Below are 27,593 nucleotides of genomic sequence, written 5' to 3' on the forward strand. Positions count from 1 at the left end.
TCTATTCATAGGGATGTCAAATTACACTTTTATTTCAAACACATACAATTTGCTTTGTCATTTGTAGAACTATTCTATTGAAAGAGCCGGGTGACGGCTACCTACCTCTCGGAAGCGGTTGGCGTTCCCGCCGTGGTCATTTACATACAGCGTAGGTTCCGCCTCCGTATTCCTTTACAGAAGAAGTCATTTGGTACAGGATAGTGCAGCCCAGCATCCCGGACTATAATTCCTCTCTCTATACATCTGTACAGCTCCGCGCACCGTGAAACCGCGATCCGCGCCCCAACGCCATGAGGCTCGAAGTGCAGCAAAGACGAAGCTCTAAAATGAAACAGCAAGAACTAAGCGCACAAAATGAAAATACTGTCTGCGCTGGCCGCCGGCGTCCATCCTGCTCTGTCCCCTTCCGTCACAGCATGCGTCCGTTCTCGACATGCAAACAAGTTTTCTAGGTGTTCTGCGTAGTTTGTCACCAGAAGTGCGAATATAGCCTAGTTTGTACAGGACACTTATATTTATTATTTATATATATTTTTTTTTTCCAGAAAAAACACTTAAAAAATGTTGACATGCCCTCTTGAGAATCTACTTGGAAAAGTCCTTGTAGAGAGTTTGACCCTCCCCCTCGGTTCTTCTTGTCTTGTGGTTCCGCAGGGGAGGGGTCACCAGGGTGCAGTTCCTGTTGCAAAGTTAATCCAATCAGTGCTCAACACGCTTTCCGGTGTGGCGTCCACACTGTGACGTGCTGCTCGCTATGGTGCTGGAGTATGCTGGAGTTTAGCCATCGGTTGAGGGGTCATTTGCTGTCCCTGATAGGATGAGTATTTCATGCCTCTCAAGTCCCCACAACTTAAAACTGGTACCACTTCTTGTCCTTGTATTTCAGCATCAGCTGTGGAGAGAGATACGGCTGTTAATAGGAGACCTCAGCAGAACATACACAATCTAATATGACACCCTTTTTATATTACTACTAGCGGATCACCCGGATATGTATTTGGTTGTTGTTGGCACCGCCCACTTTTTGTAACCTTGACACACAGTCACTCAATGATCAAGTTTATGAGCTTTGGAATCAATCATTTTAATTTACCCATTGAACAAAAAAAATGTGATTGGCTGTATGTGGTTCCACCCCCTTTTCTGAATTTGAACCCCAGTCACCCAATAACCAACTGTAGCAGGTTTGAAGCCTCTGCCACTAACAGTGTAAGAATGGCAGCAATTAAAATATTCCCCTTGAAAATTAATAGGTGAATGTTGATTGGCTGTTGTAGGCTCCACCCACTTTTCTGAATATTAATCCCAGTCACTCAGTGATTAACTGTGTCAAGTATGAGAACCCTGCCACTAACAGTGTACAAATGGCTTCAGTTTACATTTTCCCATTTAAAATGAACGGCTGAAATTTTGGTTTTATGCTCCACCCACTTTTCATGTATTTTTAACCTCGGTCACCAAGGGACCAATTATGCCAAGTTTGGGGACTCTGGCTTTATTATTGTGAGAATGGCAGGCTCTTACATTTTTTCCATTTACATGAATGGGTGAAATCTGATTGGCTGTTTGTAGCTCCGCCCAGGTGGGCAGGGGATGCGCGAGACCCCCAGAACATATCATCCCATCCCAAGATTTTGCTTTAAAGGACACCTGAAGTGAGAGGGATATGGAGGCTGCCATATTTATTTCCTGTTCAACAATACCAGTTTCCTGGCTGCCCTGCTGGTCTCTTTGGCTGCAGCAGTGTCTGAATCACACATGAGAATCTCAACACACACAGCTAATCAATAATATCAGAAACACCTGATCTGCTGCATGCTTGTTCAGGGGCTGTTGCTAAAAGTATTAGAGGCAGAGGGTCAGCAGGATAGCCGGGCAACTGGTATTGCTTAAAAAGCAATAAATATGGCAGCCTCCATATCTCTCTCACCTCAGGTTCACTTTAAGTTAACAGATATACAATTTCCTTCTGTGAGAAAGTAAGCACACCCCTGGCTCTATAATCTGATATTGCCCCCTTTGGAAGAAACCGCATTAATTGGTTATTATATTTTTCTATCGTCTGACATCGTCTGGGAGACGTTTCCTCCACTCCTCCATGCAGAAGTTTATCAGTGAGGTGATGGTTGGGTTTTTTTTTTCGCACAACATTTCACATCACCTCGTAGGCCTCGATTTATAAAAGGCTGTGCGATAAAAAAAATCTAGACGTTAAAATACCACATTCAGTATTTTAGACCTTAGTTTGCAAATTCATAAGAATTTACTCAGGTGCGGTAGAAGTTTGGTAATTTACCGAAGCCCACTGACAAAATCCTGTGCGGTAACAGCAGAGTCGTGTGGAGCTGTCTCTGTTTTGTTACAAGCTGTTCCGAGCAGCAACGGCATTACAACAGTAAGTTTCCACTACACGCAGATTGTATGCAGAAAAACTGATTCCAATGAATGCCTATGGGCCTGTTTCCTCTAAACACGATTTTCTGATGCAGATTTTCTCATAGGCATTCATTGGAGTCAGTTTTTCTGCATCCAATCCGCGTGTAGTGGAAACAGGCCCTAAGAGGCATCTTCTACATCCCTTTAGAATGTATATGTTTGTTATACTCCCTCTGCTCCCTGTGAATCTGTCTATTAGTCTTTCTTAACATTTTATTTAACTGGCACAGCTTAGAACTTCCAGGAAACATTACACATGCCATGCTTAGGTAATTTCACCACTAGTTCCTCCGCATCTTCAAACAGGAACCTGAAGGGCTCCAGGGGAAACCTCTTGTGTTCCGCTCTCTCTGCTCCGCTGCTGCCTGGGAGTTAGAAAAGCTTGTTCCTCCTGAGAAGGCATCACATCCTATCGGCATCGGATCAGCGGGACTTGCAGGAGACAGAGGCTGTTTCTATTGGCTCTGCTCCTGTCAGTCACACAGCTCTCTCTGCTTCTGCAAGTCACAGCTGGCTCCACAGAGTCTCGCACAGTTTCCGCACTGTTTTACTCCACACCAGAGGTGCCGTTATTTTCCTGGGCTTTACCGCATGTTGCAGTCTTTATGAATTGACATTTACTGACGTATGTTGAGCTTTTCATGCGATAACAGTCTTTATGAATTGACATTTTCCTAAGTGCTCAGTAAAGTCAGCTGTTTTCTGCATTACCGAATGCGGTAATGCTTTATGAATCGAGGCCATAACGTCTTCATGGAATTTAGATCAAGGCTTTGACTTGGCAACTCCATAACTCTCCTTTTTCTGCCGTTTAGCCTTTCTTGGTGGATTTAGTATAATATTTTGTGACACTGTCCCCTTACAGCCATGGTTTCAGGAGAATTTCCACCTTCTTTCAGAGGGTTTCACATAACCTTCATACACCTTCCAGTACAATGGTGATCAGCCCTAAACCATAACATGTCCATCACTATGCTTTACGGTTGGTTTTCGGTTCTTTTGGTGAAAATTCTTCTGTTACCACGGCCAGATAACTATCTTTGTCTCATTTGTCCAGAGCACTTTGTTTCAGAAGTCTGCCAACTAGAAAGAACTTCAGGGCGAGACTAAAGTTTATCCACAAACACCTAGAAAAAGTTTTTTTTTCCTGGCATCTTCCATGCGTAATTTGTACATCATCTTTCTAATAACAGAAAGCTTCCTGTAGGATTACATTTCTGGGATTCTCAAAGACTTCTTTCGCCAGGTGGCGTTCTGCTCTCAGGCTAGACTTGCTGAGACAGCTGGGCCTGCGCAAGCTGGCAGAAGTTTGCAATCTTCTCCATTTGTAGGTCATCTTCAGGAGAATTAATGTCCGAATGCCTGGCACGTCACCTGTGTCCTTTATATAACCTTCCTTATGAAGGCCTCAAGATCTCTGCACGGTGATGCCTCTTAAACAAGAGCAAATCAAACTATCTGAGGTATAAATCAGACCAGATCCTCCCCAATCATCACCTCATCTGATATGTACATATTATAAATATTCTATGGTGTATCTGCTTTGGTTATCAGTATCCTGAAAGGTCTATACAATATCTGTATGTTAGTATATGTTCAGAGTGTAGTTACTTTTTCACCTGAATGTAACTGAGAACTCTGTTAGTTCACATATAAATCTGCACATGTCCAGTACAGTATTGGCTTGTCCTGCCAGTTTTGCATGAGTTTTCTATCAGTTTTACCAGAACAGACCGAAAATGTACACCTTTTACGTGTGAACACTCCCATAGAAACACATACAAAACTGATACAGAGGTCCAGTCTTTTTTGTATGTGTGAACCAAACGTAAATCCCAATTTAGGATAACAAATCAAACCTTAGAAGTAAAAGTAGGAGATTCTGACCACTTCCTGTGCTACACAAAACTCTGTGTTCCGAGCACATCCTTCCATAACAGGAAGTAAAGAAACTTCTCCAACAGAAACGCCCTAAATAGGTGAAGTGAGAACTCCATGCAGTTTTTAAAGGGAAGGTTCAGGCACAGGCATAAAAAAATAAAAATCCAAATCCACTTACCTGGGGCTTCCTCCAGCCCGTGGCAGGCAGGAGGTGCCCTCGGCGCCGCTCCGCGGGCTCCCGGTGGCCGACCTGACCTGGCCAGGCCGGCGGCCAGGTCGGGCCTCTTCTGCGCTCCATTGTGCGTTCCACGCCGGCGCGCTGACGTCATCGGACGTCCTCTGGGCTGTACTGCGCAGGCTCAGTAGTTCTGAGGGCACCTCCTGCCTGCCACGGGCTGGAGGAAGCCCCAGGTAAGTGGATTTGGATTTTTTTTTTTTTTGCTTGTGCCTGAACTTTCCCTTTAAGGTGGAGATACATCTAGCGATACGGCGGCCAGATAATCATCCAATTTAATTGGATGACAATCGGTGCCACAACAAGCATGCCCGATCGAGGATGTATCAGTCGAGAAGCTGGAAAATCTCAGTCCGACCTGCACGATTGGATGCGTGGCAGTAACACCATGCAATAATACGATGAACATGGCGGACCCCCAAATGTAAATACATACCCAACGACCAATGTAAATCTCACATGCTCCACCTGCGGTGCCTCCCAGTGTCATCGGATGTCTCCCCCGAGCACTGCCAGGCATGTGGGTGATGTCACATGCGCTACATGCTATACTATGGTGGTTCCGTGTGACGGCAGCACTAGGGGGAGATGGGAGGAGACCGGTAGCAGCTGGAGCAGGTGAGATAACAGTCCATCGGGGGGTGGGACATTACCACTAGGAGGACAGCGGTGGAGGCGGATGCGGCGTCACAAAGCCGATTCCCCAAGATATTTCATGCTGAAATCATACAGGAATCTGTTTGCGGTGTATGGACTGCCGACAGATCTCTCTCAGATCAGACTGGATCAGAGAGAGATCTGCCCATACATTGCTAGATCTATGGGAACCTTTGTTGGCATTCCTCATGAGGCCAGATCCAATCATTTTTCCCCCCAAAGTTTTATCACTTATCAAAAATATCTTTTAACCTCCCTGGCGGTAAGCCCGTGCTGAGCACGGGCTATGCCGCCGGAAGGCACCGCTCAGGCCCTGCTGGGCCGATTTGCATAATTTTTTTTTTTTTGCTGCACGCAGCTAGCACTTTGCTAGCTGCGTGCAGTGCCCGATCGCCGCCGCTACCCGTCGCGCCGCAGCCGCCCCCCCTCCAGACCCCGTGCGCTGCCTGGCCAATCAGTGCCAGGCAGCGCTGTGGGGTGGATCGGAGTCCCCCTTGACGTCGGTGACGTCATCCCGCCCCATCGCCATGGCGACGGGGGAAACCCTCCAGGAGATCCCGTTCTTTGAACGGTATCTCCTGATCTCCGAAGGCGATCGGAGGGGCTGGGGGGATGCTGCTGAGCAGTGGCTATCATGTAGCGAGACTTTGTCTCGCTACATGAAAAAGAAATTTATTTTTTTTTAAAAACCGCATTTGCTGCCCCCTGGCGGATTTTTAGCAAACCGCCAGGAGGGTTAAGCCACCAGCAAGCAAAAATACTTCAACTGCAAAGTGCTGAAAAGTTACTGTATTTTAAACAGAAGATAAAAAATGATCTCCTAGGAAAAAACGTAGGAGAAAAGTAAACTGGAACGCACCTATTGCCTTTCTCCTGGACCAACAGTATAGCAAAGCCATGTAGGTCACAGGAAGTAAGGTAAGCATCTTCCCGATGAGGGACGCAGACAGCAGAACAAATTCCTTTCCACAATACCCAAAGCTAAAAGCTGGTTCTTAGACTTAGGCTTTAAAATGCTTCATTCAGACCTGTGTCCCTGTCACCTCACCCCAGTGTCACCCATGTCCCTGTCACCTCACCCCAGTGTCACCCATGTCCCTGTCACCTCACCCCCGTGTCACCCATGTCCCCATCACCTCACCCCCGTGTCCCCGTCACCTCACCCCCGTGTCCCCGTCACCTCACCCCCGTGTCCCCGTCACCCCACCCCAGTGTCACCCGTGTCCCTGTCACTTCACCCCAGTGTCACCCGTATCCCAGGATCAGGCTGCTTCTACCCATCACCCCACTCCAGTTTCAGCCATGTCCCCAGCACCTCACACCAGTGTCACCCATGTCCCTGTCACTTCACCCCAGTGTCACCCTAGTCCCAGGATCAGGATGCTCCGCCTCTCACCTCATGTGCATGTTTGGAGAATGCCTCTGCGCTAGTCATCATTCTTTCGGTCTTGTCCTCCAGCTCGCCCAGCCGCTGTCCTCTCTCATCCAGAGCCAGGCGAGCCCGTAACAAGTCCCCAGTCACTCCACTGGCCGCTCCCTTCACTCCCTCGAGGCCGCCCGAGCCAGGGATGTGCTGGGCCAGGCTGCGGGAGGCCTTTCCTGCCGAGGCTTCACCAACTGCAGGAGAGGAGACATGCCAGGTAACAATGACATCAGAGATTCCTGAGGAACCTACCCCGCCCCCTTCCCCTCCAACCAATAGAAATAGCCAGTGGCATGCAAATTATTTCAGCAACTTGTCTGCAGCTTGGCGTTCTGACCCCAGCAGAGAAGATAAACTCCACCACTCTACCCAGGAGTAAAGCAGAAGACCGCCAATAAAGCTATATTCCACCTCTCAGAAGCCACAGTAAGATGTATGTGTGCAGAATGAGGCACTTACACAGCTCCTCGCGGTCCAAGGTTTGTCCGCTGCCACCAAACAGTCCTTTCAGGAAGCCTCTGTTCTGGGCCTCCGGAGTCTCCACCAGTGAGAAGAGGTCCCCGAGCATCTCCTGTAGGAGGGGAGGAGACATGGCTGTGAGATGTCTACATAAGTCCACCATGATGACTTCAAGCATGAGCATTATAGACGGAGGGGGATCTGAATCTGCTGGAATCAACCAATGGGAATCCTTGGAGGGAATCCTCGGTCTGTGTTGCGTTGGGGAAGCGACTGAGTGGACAGGCAGTTGGAAAAGCTCCATGATCAAGAATCTGAGAAGACTCCAGAGGGCTATGATGACTGGGACAGTCACAGTGACCTGGATCAGGGTGGGTGACATTAAACTTTTAAAGGATTGTTTCCAAAGTGTTTTTGTTTTTTTTAATTCTCAACTCTGTAGGAATGGGTCAGTGGTATGAATGTACTCATCCTCCAGGGAGAGGAGGTCGGGATAGGTCACCTGATGGGCAGGAGGTCGGGATAGGTCACCTGATGGTCAGGAGGTGGGGATAGGTTACCTGATGGGCAGGAGGTCGGGATAGGTCACCTGATGGGCAGGAGGTCGGGATAGGTCACCTGATGGGCAGGAGGTCGGGATAGGTCACCTGATGGGCAGGAGTCGGGATAGGTGACCTGATGGGCAGGAGGTCGGGATAGGTGACCTGATGGGCAGGAGGTCTGGTTAAGTCACCTGATGGGCAGGAGGTCAGGGATCGGTCTCCAGATGGGCAGGAGGTTGGGATGGGTCACCTGATGGGCAGGAGGTTGGGATGGGTCACCTGATGGGCAGGAGGTTGGGATAGGTGACCTGATGGGCAGGAAGTGGGGATAGGTTACCTTATGGACAGGAGGTGGGGATAGGTCACCTGATGGGTAGGAGGTCGGGATAGGTCACCTGATGGGCAGGAGGCGGGGATAGGTCACCTGATGGGCAGGAGGTCTGGTTAGGTCACCTGCTGGGCAGGAGGTCTGGTTAGGTCACCTGATGGGCAGGAGGTCAGGGATCGGTCTCTAGATGGGCAGGAGGTTGGGATGGGTCATCTGATGGGCAGGAGGTTGGGATGGGTCACCTGATGGGCAGGAGGTCGGGATCGGTCACCAGATGGGCAGAGGTGGTGATAGGTCACCTGATGGGCAGGAAGCAGCATGGTGACTCTGGACGCACACGCCCTCAGTATCTGGCATGCAGTGAATGAAGCATTGGGATAGTACGAGGGCTGCATTGTGCCGAGTGGTACCTGCAGGCTGTCGCACATCTCCTGGCTGTACGTTATTCTTTGGATCTCGCTGGAAGAACACAGGTACAAGGCCTGTCCCCCATTGGTGAAGCAGAAGGTCCTGGCTATTCTCATGTCTGTCAGCGGTAAGTAGTTGACATCTAGCAGCGGGCGGAGGCTGGGGAGGCTGCAGGGAAACAATCCGCATTATCAGAGAGGGAAGCAGAGACACAACAGAGATCACAAGCTGCTGTCCATCCGACCCCACTCATAACGCAGCAGGACTTACCATGCTGTATAGCATACTAAGGCAGAGCTATAACCTGACATCTACTATGAAATAACCAGTAGTGTGGGCAGGCGTGTAGCTAAGGGGGATTATATTACTCAATGATTCCTTAATCCGAGAGTCCACCTGGCTCAAGCTAGGATGTCAGAGGAGGAGCCTGGTAGAAGGTCCTTCCCACATGATAAGAGGCCATCTGCCACAAGCTAGGATGACAGAGGAGGAGCCTATAAGAGGGTCCTCCCCCATGCTAAGAGGCCACCTGACTCAGGCTAGGATGACAGAGGAGGAGCCTATAAGAGGGTCCTCCCCCATGCTAAGAGGCCACCTGACTCAGGCTAGGATGACAGAGGAGGAGCCTATAAGAGGGTCCTCCCCCATGCTAAGAGGCCACCTGACTCAGGCTAGGATGACAGAGGAGGAGCCTGGTAGAAGGTCCTGCCAATGATAAGAGGACACTTGACTCCAGCTAGGATGAAAGTGGAGGAGCTCAGTAGAAGGCCTCCCCCAAGCTAAAATGCCACCTTACTGTGGTTAGGATGACAGAGGAGGAGCCTGTTAGAGGGTCCTCCCCCATGCTAAGAGGCCATATGACAAGCTAGGATTACAGAGGAGGAGCCTGGTAGAAGTTCCTACCCTGTGCTGAGAGAACACCCGACTGTGGTTGGGATGACAGAGGAGGAGCCTTGTAAAAGGTCCTCCCCATGCTAAGAGGCCACCTGACTCAGGCTAGGATAACAGAGGAGGAGCCTATTAGAGAGTCTTCCTCAATGCTAAGAGGCCATATGACTGAAGCTAGGATGACAGAGGAGGAGCCTGGTAGAAGGTCCTCCTCTGTGCTGAGAGAACACCCGACTGTGGTTGGGATGACAGAGGATGAGTGTGGTAGAAGGTTCACCCCATGCTAAGAGGCCACATGACTCAGGCTAGGATGACAGAGGAGGAGCCCGGTAGAAGGTCCTCCCCATGCTAAGAGGCCACCTGACTCAGGCTAGGATGAGAGAGGGTGGAGCCTGCTTACCTTATAGTCATGATATGGCCATTGGCACAGAAGCAGGCCAGAAGCACGGTGTTGCACATGGTGACCACGTCCGCCCGCAGGAGGAAGGAGGTCTCTGTGATGTTGTGGACATATAAACACGTCTGGGAAGGCAAAGAGAAAACTTTGGCTTGCTTTTCTGAGCAGATGACGGCAAACTGGTGATCGCTCATGTCCTGGGAGGAGGCGGGAGAAAACGCCACCAGCTTCCGCTTCCTCGTCTTCTCGTTGTCGTCTGTGCTGTTTGGATCCCTCCAGACTTCATAGGATGGGTGAATTAAAGCACCCATACAGTCCAGGCAGGAGAAGGTCAGCACTGCCCCCTTCAGCATGAGCACAGTACCTGCAGGCAGACAGGAGACCAGGTCATATCCTAGCAATCAGAACATGTATGGAGGGGTTGGCTCTACAGTCTCAATGATTTATCACAACCTCAGTGGCTTCAATTCACTAAGCATTACCACATGACCTCCTCTCAATCCTCCTCTAAACTATCCTTCTCTCTCAATCCTCCTCTAAACTTTCCTTCTCTCTCAATCCTCCTCTAAACTTTCCTTCTCTCTCAATCCTCCTCTAAACTATCCTTCTCTCTCAATCCTCCTCTAAACTTTACTTCTCTCTCAATCCTCCTCTAAACTAGCCTTTTCTCTCAATCCTCCTCTAAACTAGCCTTTTTTTCTCCATCCTCCTCTAAACTACGGTAGCCTTTTTTCTCCATCCTCCTCTAAACTATCCTTTCCTCTCCATGGGTAATCTTTGATTTCTGCCGAGAGATACCTGAATCTTAATAGCTGGGTGTTACGGACGAGTTCAGCTCGGCCAGTACCGCCGCACTGGATTGCTCAGGTCCTGGTGGGCCGATTTGCATATTTTTTTTTTCAAACATGCAGTTAGCACTTTGCTAGCTGCGTGTTTGTGCCGATCGCTGCCGCTACGCGCTGCAAAAGAGCCCCCCCCGCAGACCCCTTGCGCAGCCTGGCCAATCACCGCCAGGCTGCGCTATGGGGAGGATCAGGACTCCCCCTGACATCAATGACGTCAGTCCGGTCGTCGCCATGCTGACGTGGGAAGCCCATACGGGAAATCCCGTTCAGAACGGAATTTCCTGTTGGGTATTTGCGCCGGCGGCGATCGGAGGGGTGGGTGGGAAAGCGAAGGGAGGGGGAAGCATGTAGCTAGCACTGGGCTAGCTACATGTTAAAAAAAAAAAAAAATTAGCCAAAATAAACCCGCGGCCGTGCGCCACATATAATCAGAACGCTAGGGAGTTTAATAAATAGAGCATAGAAGGGTTGTATAACCTCTGATGGCTTTATACTGATGGTTGGAATTATAAGAAGAATCTCACAGACTTTCTCCCGCTCACATGAGGGTCAAAGGACAGGAAGTAAGGGATAAGGACTTTTTTCTCTGCGGTGACCCTAAATGCACTAAACCTACAGTATGTTTTGTTTTTGTGGTCTTTGTCCCTCTTGGGAATTTTTCCTCACTTCCTGTTGAATGAACTGGGGAAGGAGGACAGATACATTAAAGGGGTGTCCTGACCTCTCTGTACATTGCTAGAGTGATGTGAGGGGCAAACAGCTCAGGCAAGTGGCTGGGCTGTCTACACTCCTCTAAATCGTAGGACTGGCTGGTCAGAGGAATGAGTGTTTTGGCACTTTTATATATTGTACGTGACCTGTGTGTGGAGCGGAGGATCTCCCGTAGTTTCGCTGATCTTCAGCTTGACTTACCGCTGGGAGTGACCATGATCGGTTCTGCCATCCGCTGCTCCTCGCCTACCGGGACATTGAGGGAGAGGACCAGCACCACGCCCAGACTGGTCCCCACCCAGAGGCAGGGCATAGGGACCGGATCGTGCTTCCTGGCGAAGGACTCCATGAAGTAGAGGGCAGTGATGGCCTCTTTGGCCTCCTTGTCGATACTGGACACGCTGGAGCTGCGGGATCGGCTGAAGGAGCTCTCCCGACTCTCTGTGGGGGGGAGGGGAACAGATGTGTTATGTTCCAAGATGGCCGCCGGTAACATCAGCATTAACAGTTCATCAAAGGAGACATGAATGCTAAACAATCAAATGTGAATACAAGAAGACATAAAAACAGGTAGTGCAAGGCTTAGAATGCTACATTGCTGTGTCCAAGCTTTGCAATTATTCCAATTTACAAAACATTTCAAAACTAGATCTAGGCTCTGATCGATAATGTGGGGTAATGTTATTGCTGATTTTTTTTTTTTTTTTTTTAAATACCACCTTTTCTCGTCCATTGTTTACATTATCAATAGTCCACACTAAGTTGGCAGATGTCATCATCTCTTCAGTAGAGGGATAATAAAGATTGGAGAGAGTAAATTTACACCTGTAGATTGTATGGAAAGTGTATTTTTCAAGAACACAAAATATCAGCATACAGACAACAGGTAGTTTACTATCAGTACAGGACTTATACTGATAGTATCCTGCAAAATTACATTTTCTTTGGGTACGCTTTCAGTTCTTCTCTTTTCATCCATGTAACTCATCACTAAGTCCTCCAGTTTTTACTTACCACTGTTGAGACCATGTATACAATACAGTACACTGGGTGTGGCTTAGTGCCAAGGAGTATGCGACATCACTGGCTATGATGATGTCATGTTATTGTTGTGCAGTTTACAATAAAATTGAAATATAAAAAGAAAAAGTCAAAGCAGTTTAGCAATAGAAAACTACTACACTACATTGTCTAGACACAGTTACACAATACTGGGTGCTACACACTACGTTGTCTAGATATAGCGACACAGTACTTGGTGCTACACACTACGTTGTCTAGACACAGCAACACGGTACTGGGGGCTACACACTACGTTGTCTAGACACAGCAACACGGTACTGGGGGCTACACACTACGTTGTCTAGATATAGCGACACAGTACTGGGTGCTGCACACTACGTTGTCTAGACACAGCAACACGGTACTGGGGGCTGCACACTACGTTGTCTAGATATAGCGACACAGTACTGGGTGCTGCACACTACGTTGTCTAGATATAGCGACACAGTACTGGGTGCTACACACTACGTTGTCTATACACAGTACTGGGGGCTGCACACTACGTTGTCTAGATATAGCGACACAGTACTGGGTGCTGCACACTACGTTGTCTAGAGACAGCGGCACAGTACTGGGTGCTACACACTACGTTGTCTAGATATAGCGACACAGTACTTGGTGCTACACACTACATTGTCTAGACACAGCAACACGGTACTGGGGGCTGCACACTACGTTGTCTAGATATAGCGACACAGTACTGGGTGCTACACACTACGTTGTCTAGACACAGCCACACAGTACTGGGTGCTACACACTACGTTGTCTAGACACAGCGGCACAGTACTGGGTGCTACACACTACGTTGTCTAGAGACAGCGGCACAGTACTGGGTGCTACACACTACGTTGTCTAGACACAGCAACACGGTACTGGGGGCTGCACACTACGTTGTCTAGACACAGCGACAGTACCGGGGGCTGCACACTATGTTGTCTATAAACAGTACTGCGTGCTGCACACTATGTTGTCTAGACACAGCGACACAGTACTGGGTGCTGCACACTACGTTGTCTAGACACAGCAACATGGTACTGGGGGCTGCACACTACGTTGTCTAGACACAGCGACAGTACCGGGGGCTGCACACTATGTTGTCTATAAACAGTACTGCGTGCTGCACACTATGTTGTCTAGACACAGCGACACAGTACTGGGGGCTGCACACTACGTTGTCTAGACACAGTACTGGGTGCTGCACGACCCGCAACCCGCTTTCTGGTGAATCTGGTACCCGCACACGCAGACCCGTTATCCACACCCGACCCGCAACCCGGTTAAGATCAAAATGGTAATTGAACCCGACTCGCATTTCGGGTGACCCGCGGGTACAGTACCCGACCCGATGCAGGCCTGTACACTACCTTGTCTAGAAACAGCGAAACAGTACTGGGTGCTACACACTACGTTGTCTAGACACAGCGACACAGTACTGGGTGCTACACACTACGTTGTCCAGACACAGCGGCACAGTACTGGGTGCTACACACTACGTTGTCTAGACACAGCGGCACAGTACTGGGTGCTACACACTATGTTGTCTAGACACAGCGGCACAGTACTGGGTGCTACACACTACGTTGTCTAGACACAGCGGCACAGTACTGGGTGGTACACACTACGTTGTTTAGACACAGCGGCACAGTACTGGGTGCTAAACATTACGTTGTCTAGACACAGCGGCACAGTACTGGGTGCTACACACTACGTTGTCTAGACACAGCGGCACAGTACTGGGTGCTGCACACTACGTTGTCTAGACACAGCGGCACAGTACTGGGTGCTACACACTACGTTGTCTAGACACAGCGGCACAGTACTGGGTGCTACACACTACGTTGTCTAGACACAGCGGCACAGTACTGGGTGCTACACACTACGTTGTCTAGACACAGCGGCACAGTACTGGGTGCTACACACTACGTTGTCTAGACACAGCGACACAGTACTGGATGCTGCACACTACGTTGTCTAGATATAGCGACACAGTACTGGGTGCTGCACACTACGTTGTCTAGACACAGCCACAGAGAATCGGGAGCTAGATCTAGAGAGGACATACTTGTAGGACACACATAAGGGACACAGCGCTACATGGGCTCTTACCTTTCTCCAGCCACGAGTTAGATGCATAGAGGTACTCGTCATTTGAGAATGTACTGGCTCCGTGTAAGTGATGGAGCATTGTCCGCCTGGATATGTTACCTACTGCTACACGTGCACAGCAAGAGGGACATCAACAGTTCAAGCAACAAGATTGTGGACACATAGAAAACAAAAGTCACCAATAACAACTGCTGACTGCATTATAACATGAATATCAATCCTGCACTTTAGCCTTAACAATACCCCTAATTATATTTATAGCTGTATGTTTCCAATTATACTAGCCATTTTATTCTGCCCCTCCCACCCACCTGGATTGTTCCATTCCTATCCCCTCATCTGTACTGACTGCTTCTTCCCTCTCCTCCTACCCACATGGACAACTCCTACTAACCCCACCTCCATAACCCAGAAAAACAAAAGTTTGCTTTCCTAAAACAGAAAGAATTTGCGATAATTCAGGTTGAAGTGAGCTCGAGATGTCTCCCAGGCACCACTGCTGAATATATGCAAATTAACCATTGTACCCTTAGAAGCTAAACACACCTCCAGAACCGCTGGAATGCAATGATGTGTCAGCTTGTTAAATTGTACAGAGCCATAATAATCCAACATGCATACAGACTGTTTCGGATTGTTTGATCCTCATCAGTGCATGGCATGGATTAATTTGGCTCTATGGAGTAGGGCTTGTAAATCCGAGAGGCACAGACTAACCAGCAAGCTCATGAGTCCCCATGAGCTTGCTGGTTAGTCTGTGCCTCCATAACCCAGTAATGCCTGGTCTATCCTCCTCCTCCAACCCACATGGACTTTTCCAACACACTTCCTCCACATGTGCACAACTGCTTCCTCCCTCTCCTCCTACCCACATGGACTATTCCAACACACTTCCTCCACATGTACACAACTGCCTCCTCCCTCTCCTCCTACCCACATGGACTATTCCAACACACTTCCTCCACATGTGCACAACTGCTTCCTCCCTCTCCTCCTACCCACATGGACTATTTCAACTAACCCCATTCCCATAATGCCTGGTCCATCCTTCTCCTCCAACTCACATAGATAATACTACCCCACCTTCTTATACTTCAACAAAATAAACCATTCCATTGTCCCATCTGTTGTGAATGCTTCACGCTCTCCTCCTGCCATCATGGATGGTTGCCCCTACTTCTCTCAGTTATACCTAACCCCAAGGCCTACTATATCTCTCTTCCCTCCGTCAGTCCTTCCTTTCATCCTATTCCTTCTCTGTCCTTCTTCTGCTGGCTGCCTGATCTCCCTGCAGTGTGGAGGCCATGCAATGTTCTCCCATGGTGGATAGAGAAGCTGTTGGTGGCACTACTGAGTGACCTTGCTGCTCCTCATCCTCGTCCAATGTCCTCATTACTACTTATTAGCTGCATCTTATGCTGGTCATTTCCCCCCTAGACCTGTTCTACCCCATTCCAGAACTGCAGCAGATGTCTGGGGGGAGGTTGGCCGGAGAAGTTGGGAGGGGGGGTTTCTGGTGCCTATAATAATAGTGTCCAGACATGACATGACCCTCCAGCCTGTCCATTTCAAGCAATAACATCAGAGAACACCTGTACAATCACTGAGGAGTCACCTGAAATGATCATGAATGAACACTTCAAGCATCCTATAGTGCCTGAGATGAGATTAGATGGCCATACAGTCACACATTTTAATTCGTCTGAAAAGACTTGTGAACTATTACTTGATGGATATTCTCTTCATCCTTCCTGCATTATACAAACTTTCTGAAAATACACTATATTCTGACCGAATACCCAGGAATAACGTTACTGGCATCTGGTATCATCAGCAGTGACATGGGCAGAACCTCACGAGATCGCTCTGCTATCCTTCTGCATCTTACATTAATGAGAAAAGGATTCTGGGTGCCGCCACACAGATCACAGGATGGAGTCTGTAAATGCATCTAATGTAATTGGTGAGGGCTAGAAGGTCGGTGTCTGCTCTGCCCCAGCATCTGCCGAACACACAGCCACATAACCACCGTTGTCCAGAGAGGTGACACTACAGAAGAGGCACCGCAGGAGAGCTGCCCTCAGAAGCAGCAGTAAGGAGCCACTGCAGGAGCGCAACCCTGAGGAGCAGCAATAAGGAGTCACTGCTGGAGAGCAGCCCTGAGGAGCAGCAATAGGGAGGCACTGCTATAGAGCAGCCCTCAGAAGCAGCAGTAAGGAGCCACTGCAGGAGAGCTGCCCTGAGGAGGAGCAGTGAGGAGGCACCGCAGGAGAGCAGCCCTGAGGAGCAGCAGTAAAGAGGCACCGCAGGAGAGCAGCCCTGAGGAGGAGCAGTAAGAAGGCACCGCAGGAGAGCAGCCCTGAGGAGCAGCAGTGAGGAGGCACAGCAGGAGAGCTGCCCTGAGGAGCAGCAGTGAGGAGGCACTGCAGGAGAGCAGCCCTGAGGAGTAGCAGTGAGGAGGCACTGCAGGAGAGCTGTCCTGAGGAGCAGCAGTAAGGAGACACCACAGGAGAGCAGCCCTGAAGAGCAGCAGTAAGGAGACACTGCAGGAGAGCAGCCCTGAGGAGCAGCAGTAAGGAGGCACCGCAGGAGAGCAGCCCTGAGGAGGAGCAGTGAGGAGGCACCGCAGGAGAGCAGCCCTGAGGAGCAGCAGTAAGGAGGCACTGCAGGAGAGCAGCCCGGAGGAGCAGCAGTAAGAAGGCACCGCAGGAGAGCTGCCCTGAGGAGCAGCAGAAAGGAGGCACTGCAGGAGAGCAGCCCTGAGGAGCAGCAGTAAGAAGGCACCGCAGGAGAGCAGCCCTGAGGAGCAGCAGTAAGGAGGCACAGCAGGAGAGCTGCCCTGAGGAGGAGCTGTGAGGAGGCACCGCAGGAGAGCAGCCCTGAGGAGGAGCAGTAAGAAGGCACCGCAGGAGAGCTGCCCTGAGGAGCAGCAGTGAGGAGACACCGCAGGAGAGCAGCCCTGAAGAGCAGCAGTAAGGAGACACTGCAGGAGAGCAGCCCTGAGGAGCAGCAGTAAGGAGGCACCGCAGGAGAGCAGCCCTGAGGAGGAGCAGTAAGGAGGCACCGCAGGAGAGCAGCCCTGAGGAGCAGCAGTAAGGAGGCACTGCAGGAGAACAGCCCTGAGGAGCAGCAGTAAGAAGGCACCGCAGGAGAGCTGCCCTGAGGAGCAGCAGTAAGGAGGCACTGCAGGAGAGCAGCCCTGAGGAGCAGCAGTAAGAAGGCACCGCAGGAGAGCTGCCCTGAGGAGCAGCAGTAAGAAGGCACTGCAGGAGAGCAGCCCTGAGGAGCAGCAGTAAGAAGGCACTGCAGGAGAGCAGCCCTGAGCAGCAGCAGCAAGAAGGCACCGCAGGAGAGCAGCCCTGAGGAGCAGCAGTAGTAAGGAGGAACCACAGGAGAGCAGCCCTGAGGAGCAGCAGTAAGGAGGCACCGCAGGAGAGCTGCCCTGAGGAGCAGCAGTAAGGAGGCACTGCAGGAGAGCTGCCCTGAGGAGCAGCAGTAAGGAGGCACCGCAGGAGAGCAGCCCTGAGGAGCAGCAGTAAGGAGGCACAGCAGGAGAGCAGCCCTGAGGAGGAGCAGTGAGGAGGCACCGCAGGAGAGCTGCCCTGAGGAGCAGCAGTGAGGAGGCACAGCAGGAGAGCTGCCCTGAGGAGCAGCAGTAAGGAGGCACAGCAGGAGAGCTGCCCTGAGGAGGAGCAGTGAGGAGGCACCACAGGAGAGCAGCCCTGAGGAGCAGCAGTAAGGAGGCACCGCAGGAGAGCTGCCCTGAGGAGCAGCAGTGAGGAGGCACTGCAGGAGAGCTGCCCTGAGGAGCAGCAGTAAGGAGGCACAGCAGGAGAGCTGCCCTGAGGAGGAGCAGTGAGGAGGCACCGCAGGAGAGCAGCCCTGAGGAGCAGCAGTAAAGAGGCACCGCAGGAGAGCAGCCCTGAGGAGGAGCAGTAAGAAGGCACCGCAGGAGAGCAGCCCTGAGGAGCAGCAGTGAGGAGGCACAGCAGGAGAGCTGCCCTGAGGAGCAGCAGTGAGGAGGCACTGCAGGAGAGCAGCCCTGAGGAGTAGCAGTGAGGAGGCACTGCAGGAGAGCTGTCCTGAGGAGCAGCAGTAAGGAGACACCACAGGAGAGCAGCCCTGAAGAGCAGCAGTAAGGAGACACTGCAGGAGAGCAGCCCTGAGGAGCAGCAGTAAGGAGGCACCGCAGGAGAGCAGCCCTGAGGAGGAGCAGTGAGGAGGCACCGCAGGAGAGCAGCCCTGAGGAGCAGCAGTAAGGAGGCACTGCAGGAGAGCAGCCCGGAGGAGCAGCAGTAAGAAGGCACCGCAGGAGAGCTGCCCTGAGGAGCAGCAGTAAGGAGGCACTGCAGGAGAGCAGCCCTGAGGAGCAGCAGTAAGAAGGCACCGCAGGAGAGCAGCCCTGAGGAGCAGCAGTAAGGAGGCACAGCAGGAGAGCTGCCCTGAGGAGGAGCTGTGAGGAGGCACCGCAGGAGAGCAGCCCTGAGGAGGAGCAGTAAGAAGGCACCGCAGGAGAGCTGCCCTGAGGAGCAGCAGTGAGGAGACACCGCAGGAGAGCAGCCCTGAAGAGCAGCAGTAAGGAGACACTGCAGGAGAGCAGCCCTGAGGAGCAGCAGTAAGGAGGCACCGCAGGAGAGCAGCCCTGAGGAGGAGCAGTAAGGAGGCACCGCAGGAGAGCAGCCCTGAGGAGCAGCAGTAAGGAGGCACTGCAGGAGAACAGCCCTGAGGAGCAGCAGTAAGAAGGCACCGCAGGAGAGCTGCCCTGAGGAGCAGCAGTAAGGAGGCACTGCAGGAGAGCAGCCCTGAGGAGCAGCAGTAAGAAGGCACCGCAGGAGAGCTGCCCTGAGGAGCAGCAGTAAGAAGGCACTGCAGGAGAGCAGCCCTGAGGAGCAGCAGTAAGGAGGCACTGCAGGAGAGAAGCCCTGAGCAGCAGCAGCAAGAAGGCACCGCAGGAGAGCAGCCCTGAGGAGCAGCAGTAGTAAGGAGGAACCACAGGAGAGCAGCCCTGAGGAGCAGCAGTAAGGAGGCACCGCAGGAGAGCTGCCCTGAGGAGCAGCAGTAAGGAGGCACCGCAGGAGAGCAGCCCTGAGGAGCAGCAGTAAGGAGGCACAGCAGGAGAGCAGCCCTGAGGAGGAGCAGTGAGGAGGCACCGCAGGAGAGCTGCCCTGAGGAGCAGCAGTGAGGAGGCACAGCAGGAGAGCTGCCCTGAGGAGCAGCAGTAAGGAGGCACAGCAGGAGAGCTGCCCTGAGGAGGAGCAGTGAGGAGGCACCACAGGAGAGCAGCCCTGAGGAGCAGCAGTAAGGAGGCACCGCAGGAGAGCTGCCCTGAGGAGCAGCAGTGAGGAGGCACTGCAGGAGAGCTGCCCTGAGGAGCAGCAGTAAGGAGGCACAGCAGGAGAGCTGCCCTGAGGAGGAGCAGTGAGGAGGCACCGCAGGAGAGCAGCCCTGAGGAGCAGCAGTAAGGAGGCACCGCAGGAGAGCAGCCCTGAGGAGGAGCAGTAAGAAGGCACCGCAGGAGAGCTGCCCTGAGGAGCAGCAGTGAGGAGGCACTGCAGGAGAGCAGCCCTGAGGAGCAGCAGTAAGAAGGCACCGCAGGAGAGCAGCCCTGAGGAGCAGCAGTAAGAAGGCACCGCAGGAGAGCTGCCCTGAGGAGCAGCAGTAAGAAGGCACTGCAGGAGAGCAGCCCTGAGGAGTAGCAGTGAGGAGGCACTGCAGGAGAGCTGCCCTGAGGAGCAGCAGTAAGGAGACACCGCAGGAGAGCAGCCCTGAAGAGCAGCAGTAAGGAGACACTGCAGGAGAGCAGCCCTGAGGAGCAGCAGTGAGGAGGCACCGCAGGAGAGCAGCCCTGAGGAGGAGCAGTGAGGAGGCACCGCAGGAGAGCAGCCCTGAGGAGCAGCAGTAAGGAGGCACTGCAGGAGAGCAGCCCTGAGGAGCAGCAGTAAGTAGGCACCGCAGGAGAGCTGCCCTGAGGAGCAGCAGTAAGGAGGCACTGCAGGAGAGCAGCCCTGAGGAGCAGCAGTAAGAAGGCACCGCAGGAGAGCTGCCCTGAGGAGCAGCAGTAAGGAGGCACTGCAGGAGAGCAGCCCTGAGGAGCAGCAGTAAGAAGGCACCGCAGGAGAGCAGCCCTGAGGAGCAGCAGTAAGAAGGCACCGCAGGAGAGCTGCCCTGAGGAGCAGCAGTAAGAAGGCACTGCAGGAGAGCAGCCCTGAGGAGCAGCAGTAAGGAGGCACTGCAGGAGAGAAACCCTGAGCAGCAGCAGCAAGAAGGCACCGCAGGAGAGCAGCCCTGAGGAGCAGCAGTAGTAAGGAGGAACCACAGGAGAGCAGCCCTGAAGAGCAGCAGTAGTAAAGAGGCACCGCAGGAGAGCAGCCCTGAGGAGCAGCAGCAAGAAGGCACCGCAGGAGAGCAGCCCTGAGGAGCAGCAGTAAGGAGGCACTGCTGGAGTGCAGCCCTGAGGAGCAGCAGTAAGGAGGCACCGCAGGAGAGCAGCCCTGAGGAGCAGCAGTAAGAAGGCACCGCAGGAGAGCAGCCCTGAGGTGCAGCAGTAAGAAGGCACCGCAGGAGTGCAGCCCTGAGGAGCAGCAGTAAAGAGGCACCGCAGGAGAGCAGACCTGAGGAGCCGCCGTAAGGAGGCACTGCTGGAGAGCAGCCTTGAAGGAGCAGCAGTAAGGAGGCACCGCGGGAGAGCAGCCCTGAGGAGCAGTAGTAAGGAGGCACTGCAGAAGAACAGCCCTCAGGAGCAGCAGTAAGGAGGCACTGCAGAAGAGCAGCCCTGAGGAGCAGCAGTAAGGAGGCACTGCTGGAGTGCAGCCCTGAGGAGCAGCAGTAAGGAGGCACTGCTGGAGAGCAGCCCTGAGGAGCAGCAGTAAGGAGGCACTGCTGGAGAGCAGCCCTGAGGAGCAGCAGTAAGGAGGCACTGCTGGAGAGCAGCCCTGAGGAGCAGCAGTAAGGAGGCACTGCTGGAGTGCAGCCCTGAGGAGCAGCAGTAAGGAGGCACCGCAGGAGAGCAGCCCTGAGGAGCAGCAGTAAGGAGGCACTGCTGAAGAGCAGCCTTGAAGGAGCAGCAGTAAGGAGGCACTGCAGCAGAGCAGCCCTGAGGAGCAGCAGTAAGGAGGCACTGCTGGAGTGCAGCCCTGAGGAGCAGCAGTAAGGAGGCACTGCAGCAGAGCAGCCCTGAGGAGCAGCAGTAAGGAGGCACTGCTGGAGAGCAGCCCTGAGGAGCAGCAGTTAGAAGGCACTGCTGCAGAGCATCCTTGAGGAGCAGCAGTTAGGAGGCACCGCAGGAGAGCAGCCCTGACTTCAGACGAGGAGCAGCAGTAAGGAGGCACCGCAGGAGAGCAGCCCTGAGGAGCAGCAGTAAGGAGGCACTGCAGGAGAGGAGCCCCGAGGAGCAGCAGTAAGGAGGCATTGCAGCAGAGCAGCCCTGAGGAGCAGCAGTAAGGAGGCACCGCAGGACAGCAGCCCTGACTTCAGACGAGGAGCAGCAGTAAGGAGGCACCGCTGGAGATCAGGTAAGTATACTTTCTAATCCAATCAGTGTAACCTCCTCCACTATGTAAAGCAACACAGAATCATAAAGCAGCCAATATACCCTTAGATTTCTGTTCAATCCTATCTAAATGTAATTGGTTGTACAGCTGGGTAGAAGTTTGTGTAGTACAAGATAATGACCAGCAGAAGATGCCCTCGTCCTGCACTGATATTCCTGCCTCCCCCCCTCCCCCCTGCACTGATAATCCTGCCCCCCCCCTCCCCCCGCGCTGATATTCCTGCCTCCCCCCCCTCCCCCCTGCACTGATAATCCTGCCCCCCCCCTCCCCCCGCGCTGATATTCCTGCCTCCCCCCCCTCCCCCCTGCACTGATAATCCTGCCCCCCCCCCCTCCCCCCGCGCTGATATTCCTGCCTCCCCCCCTCCCCCCGCGTTGATATATTTGCCTCCACCCGCTGACCCAACCTAACTTCTTGTTAACAGTTTCTGATAAAGTTTTTACACACAGAATCATTGCTGGACCGGATCTTAGCGAGGGGAGGAGACGGACGAGGAGCGGCTACTGAACGGACGACACAACATACAGTGATCGACTAACAGATCGAGACACCGACATACAAGACGCAGATAATGCTACTGTGACAGATCTACAAGACAGACACGGGGGCTCTACGGGGACCCCCAGCGCTGGTGGAAGTACCGATTGTGACAACATGCTGGGACTTGTAGTTCCACAAGAGCTGGAGGGTGATGAGGTGCTTCTTACAGACAGATGTCAGAACCTGGATGCAGACTGAGGCTATCCCATGACATGCCATGGTGGATCTGACATGGACACTCGCACTGGCAGAGAAGGTTCTGACAATCCAGTCTGATCGCCAACCATTCAGAGAAGAAACTACAATCTCCTTACACAGCCCCCCCCCCCCCCCCCCCAACTATTCCTGCAGTCCAAAAAGCAAGCAGCAAAGTCATGTGATCACTGAGATTCTCTCCTGCGCCTCAGACCTTCATGGTCCACAAAGCACCAGCCAACATCAGAACCACACAGAGGAGTGGCCACCACTATATCCATCAGTGATGTCACATGACTACAGGAACACCATGGGGTCATGTGATCACTGCAGGGAAACTCTCCTACTCAACTGTACCTGTGGAGGTCCACAATGCACCAGACAACATCTGAACCTCACAGAATAATGGCCACCAGTATATCAATCAGTGATGTCACATGACTACAGGAACGCCATGGGGTCATGTGATCACTGCAGGGAAACTCTCCTGCCAATCATTCTAACCAGTGCTCCAAATGTAACAACGGAGGTCCACAATGCACCACCCAAAATCAGAACCACACAGAGAAATGGCCACCTCTATAACCATCAGCAAATCACATGATTACAGGAACGCCATGGGGTCATGTGATCACTGCAGGGAAACTCTCCTACTCAGAAGGAGAATCTGTCACGCAGGCAGGGCTCTGTGTAAGTATCTGAGTGCAGGAAGAGCTAACATGAATTTGTGCTGTTTGATTGGCTCGCACCCCGTTGGCACCTCCCCAAGTCCAGCTCATGCAAAGACCCTACGAAAGCTAGCACAGCTGCAAATGGGTTACACAGTTATACTTATCTATTGTAATTACTAAGCATAATCAAAATATACAAAATAACTACTATACATCCTTTAAAGGGCACCTGAAGTGAGAGGGATATGGAGGCTGCAATAGTTATTTCCTTTTAAAGCAGTAGGATCAGCCATACAATGCCAGGGAAAAAACACATATATAAGTAGATAAATACTTGATCTACTTACATAACACATGTATTGTACTGTCCACGTTTTGATTTCAGTGAATTTTATATAGTAAATGAATATAATTCTGTTGCTGGTGGGAATCATGTCTTTGCCCACAGTTTAGGCTAAATCCTGATGCCATTTCTGCCCTTAACTTTTTTTTTCTTTTCTCCTCCTTTCACTGAGTTTCTTGTAAATACAAGTGAGTAGGGGATCGTGTTTCAGATAGGCAGATAGGCAAGGAAAGAAAGGGAAGAGGAGGAATAGATTATAGATAAAAAGAACCCCCAGCATGCAACTGTTTGACAATGCTGTTAAAGGGCCAGTGCTCCTAAGGTATGTGATAACTCCATACCATAACAGCAGGAAAAGTTCTTAAAGTTTTGAATGCAGGATTAGCATCTTTATCACTTAATACACTCAGACCAGTTGCTGTTGAAATTTGATTTTTATGGTGACAATCCCACTTGGCTATCCTGCTGATCCTCTGCCTCTAATACTTTTAGCCATATACCCTGAACAAGCATGCAGCAGATCAGGCAGTTCTGACATTATTGTTAGATCTGACAAGATTAGTTTCTGGTGTTATTCAGACACTACTGCAGCCAAATAGATCAGCAGGACTGCCAGGCAACTGGTATTGTTTAAAGAGACACTGAAGCGAAAAAAAATAATTATATAATGAATTGTATGTGTAGTACGGAAAATTACTAGATTAGTAGCAAAGAAAATTATCTCATACTTTTATTTTCAGTTATATAGTTTGTTTTATAACATTGCATCCTTCTCTAATATTTGCAGTTTACACACTACTCAGCATTCTAAATGATTTTGCAGAGCAGGCCAGTGAACTTTTGAACCCCTTGTCTGCAGAGAAAAAGAAAATATTGACTGACAGTTGAGATAACAAGCTTCAGAAGACTTTAAAAGCTTTAAAAGTCGTGGAGCTCAATGGCTTTTTTTGCATAGATAAAAACTGGAGTTTCTTAACTCTTCCTATACTGGAAACAATGTTAGACTTATGTCTCTGCTCCTCATGTTTTATTTCTTAGCTGTACTACACATACAAATCATATCATAATTTATTTTCGTTTAAGTGTCTTTTTAACAGGAAGTAAATATGGCAGCCTCCATATTCTTCTCACTTCAGTTGTCCTTTAAGCCACCTGTGTCTAATGCTCTGTGCACACTATACTAGGAATGCATACAGGAAGATTGATTTCAGCCTGGCAATCTTATCGCCTGCATTACCATCCAAAGTTTCATAATTTCTCATTGAGTCTCTGCAGAGGAGAATTTCTGATTATTTGTAGCACAGAAATGATTGCTTTTGAGTAACACAAGTAATTGGGGGGTGTCATGTCTCAGCATTACCAGCAGATGGGGCCGTTTTGTCAGAATGGGAAGACACACTGGGGAGCCTTGCTGCAAGGCATTGTTGTCCGTAGCACTGAGCAGCATTCAAGGCTAAACAGTCACTGACAGATCAGATCATTATATAAACTGCCTGGCAGCGCTGCTGTACAGAGCCGCACAGCAGGAGGGAGGGATGCCCTATGATACATAGGAGGCCACTTATCAAAGGTCAGAACATCGCTTCTCAGCCTGAAAGAGGAGAGCTCTGTCTATTTATAAATCTAGATCTGTACATTTCACTTCTCATGGTCTGATAAACCTGACCAGAGAGGCGGGAAAACCAAGAGCCCATCATGCAAAATCAGAGGCCGACTGGAAATCGCAAATACGCAATCAATGAGCGCTTCTTGGAGCAACTTTTGCAGCATTTTCTGGAGCGATTTCTGGTGATTTTAACCATTTACCGCCATCCTAACGTATTAAAACGTCATGCTTACCGCTATTAACAGCAACATGACGTTTTAATACGTCGCGCATTCCCGCCGCTGCTACCGCCGTGTGTCCGCCGCTACCACCGCCATTACCGTCGGGATCCCGTGCTGGGCGATTGGGGAAGAGGACTGAACAGTCCTCTACCCAATCGCAGTGCCTGGAGTGAATGGACGTGACCGCGAACAGCGGCTACGTCCATTCACATAAACAGGAAATGTAACAGTTTAATAAAGTGTGTAAAAAAAAAAAAAAAAAAAAAAAGGGTACTTGTGTATTATCCCGTCTAGCAGGACAGCTCGTCCGTTAGACAGGCTTAAAAAGTCTGCACTGTGTTTCTTTAGCAACTGATTCATCACAGATCAGCTGCTCTGTTTGTTCTGCACGCCTAATGACTTAACGAGCTGAAAGACGTTTGTGCTGGGTGAAAGGAGAGGGTGTCCCGTGAATTTCTATCACATCTTAATTAGCCACTTAGCTAGAAAGCAGTTCCTTTGACACGAAGGCTCTGAAGTCCGTCCTCCTCCCTCCTCTCAATGGGCTTCAGATGGCTTTTTGATCCTTTTTTTTCACACAAAACAAACGCCAAACCCCCCTCAAAGGACGGAGACATGAAAGCGCCCGGGCCGCCCCGCTGTCATGAGGAAAGCTGTGTTATTAGCCCCTCTAGCAGAACGGCTCGGGAGCAGCAGCTGATCTGTGGTGAATCAGCTGATCAGGTAACAGAGTGCAGACTTTTTCAGCCTGTCTAGCTGGTGCTCACACAATCCTTACTGGGCATATGTGTGTAATATTGTGAGTGTACAAAGAAGCATTTCATACTCTACTATAAGAAAACACATTTTGTCTCGAGCAGAGTATTACAGCAATCATTAACATTGAAAGATCTACATTTTTACCTTTACATTGACTCATGATTTATTGCTCTCCTTTCACCCAGCACAAACGTCTTTCAGCTCGTTAAGTCATTAGGCGTGCAGAACAAACAGAGCAGCTGATCTGTGATGAATCAGTTGCTAAAGAAACACAGTGCAGACTTTTTAAGCCTGTCTAACGGACGAGCTGTCCTGCTAGACGGGATAATACACAAGTACCAAAAAAAGTGAACACGTCCTATGAGTGTTCACCAGCGCCATCTTGTGGCCAAAAAGTATATTACACTTACAAAATACATACATTTTCAAGTATATACACATCATTAATAAAATTACACTTCCAACCCTCCCCCCCCCAAAAAAACACTTGTAAAAAAAAAATCAGCTTAAAAAAAATAAATAAATAGTTACCTTAGGGACTCAGCTTTTTTTATTCTATATTTTATGGGGGAAAATTAATTTTAATTTATTACATAGGGGCTTGTAATTATGGCCAGAACAAACAGAAAAATAACCACTTATATTTCAAAATAATATACTGTCGCCATACATTGTGGTAGGGACATAATCTAAACGGTTTAATTATCGGGACCACTGGGCAAATAAAACGTGTTTGTTTTATCCACAGGAGAATGTTTAATTTTAAAACTATAAAGGCTGAACACTGAGAAATAATGATTTTTTTTCTTTTTTTTTCTGTTTTTCTCATTAAAATGCATTTAGAATAAAAAAATTCTTAGCAAAATGTACTATCCACAGAAAGCCTAATTGGTGGCGAAAAAAACGAGGTATAGATCATTTTCTTGTGATAAGTAGTAATAAAGTTATTAGGGAATAAAAGGGAGGAGCGCTGACAACTGAAAATTGCTCTGGTCTGTTAGGATAAAAACCCTTGGGGGTGAACTGGTTAAAGCGCTTTTAATTTTTTATTTTTTTTAATGCTAGCGATTTGTACAGCAATTGCAATTTCCTGTTTTTTTCCCCCCTCTTGTGGTTTTGGGAGGTAATATCGCTCCAGAATCTTTTTGTATAGCGTTGGAAAGTGGTTTTGCAGCGCTCCTATACTTTGTATAGAGGCGCAATGCTCCAAAAATGCTGCAGGACCTGCGATTACATTTTGGGGACAAAGTCCTGTGGAATCTCCTCATCGCCTTTCATTGGCCTCGCACTTTTGGGATCGCCAGCGATTCGAACGCGCCGCTGAAAC

The 27,593-nt window shown here is 50.4% G+C and overlaps 1 protein-coding gene across 6 annotated transcripts in view; it reads right to left on the reverse strand.

Moving 5' to 3' along the window:
• The window catches only part of STXBP5L (syntaxin binding protein 5L), a 376,217-nt gene continuing 348,624 nt past the window's right edge, over nucleotides 1-27,593 (reverse strand). For 3 of the 6 annotated variants that reach the window (XM_068270953.1, XM_068270957.1, XM_068270955.1), the window contains 7 exons: nucleotides 14,382-14,486; nucleotides 11,415-11,654; nucleotides 9,661-10,021; nucleotides 8,375-8,540; nucleotides 7,095-7,206; nucleotides 6,609-6,829; nucleotides 1-895 (listed from right to left, as the gene is read on the reverse strand). In XM_068270953.1, coding sequence (XP_068127054.1) covers nucleotides 854-895; nucleotides 6,609-6,829; nucleotides 7,095-7,206; nucleotides 8,375-8,540; nucleotides 9,661-10,021; nucleotides 11,415-11,654; nucleotides 14,382-14,486 — 1,247 coding nt within the window. In that variant the 3' untranslated portion in view covers nucleotides 1-853. The remainder of the gene's footprint in view (nucleotides 896-6,608; nucleotides 6,830-7,094; nucleotides 7,207-8,374; nucleotides 8,541-9,660; nucleotides 10,022-11,414; nucleotides 11,655-14,381; nucleotides 14,487-27,593) is intronic. The other 3 variants (XM_068270956.1, XM_068270958.1, XM_068270954.1) reach the window with 2 other exon arrangements.

This window comes from Hyperolius riggenbachi, chromosome 2, assembly GCF_040937935.1.
Source record: "Hyperolius riggenbachi isolate aHypRig1 chromosome 2, aHypRig1.pri, whole genome shotgun sequence".
In the NCBI taxonomy this organism is placed as follows: domain Eukaryota; kingdom Metazoa; phylum Chordata; class Amphibia; order Anura; family Hyperoliidae; genus Hyperolius; species Hyperolius riggenbachi.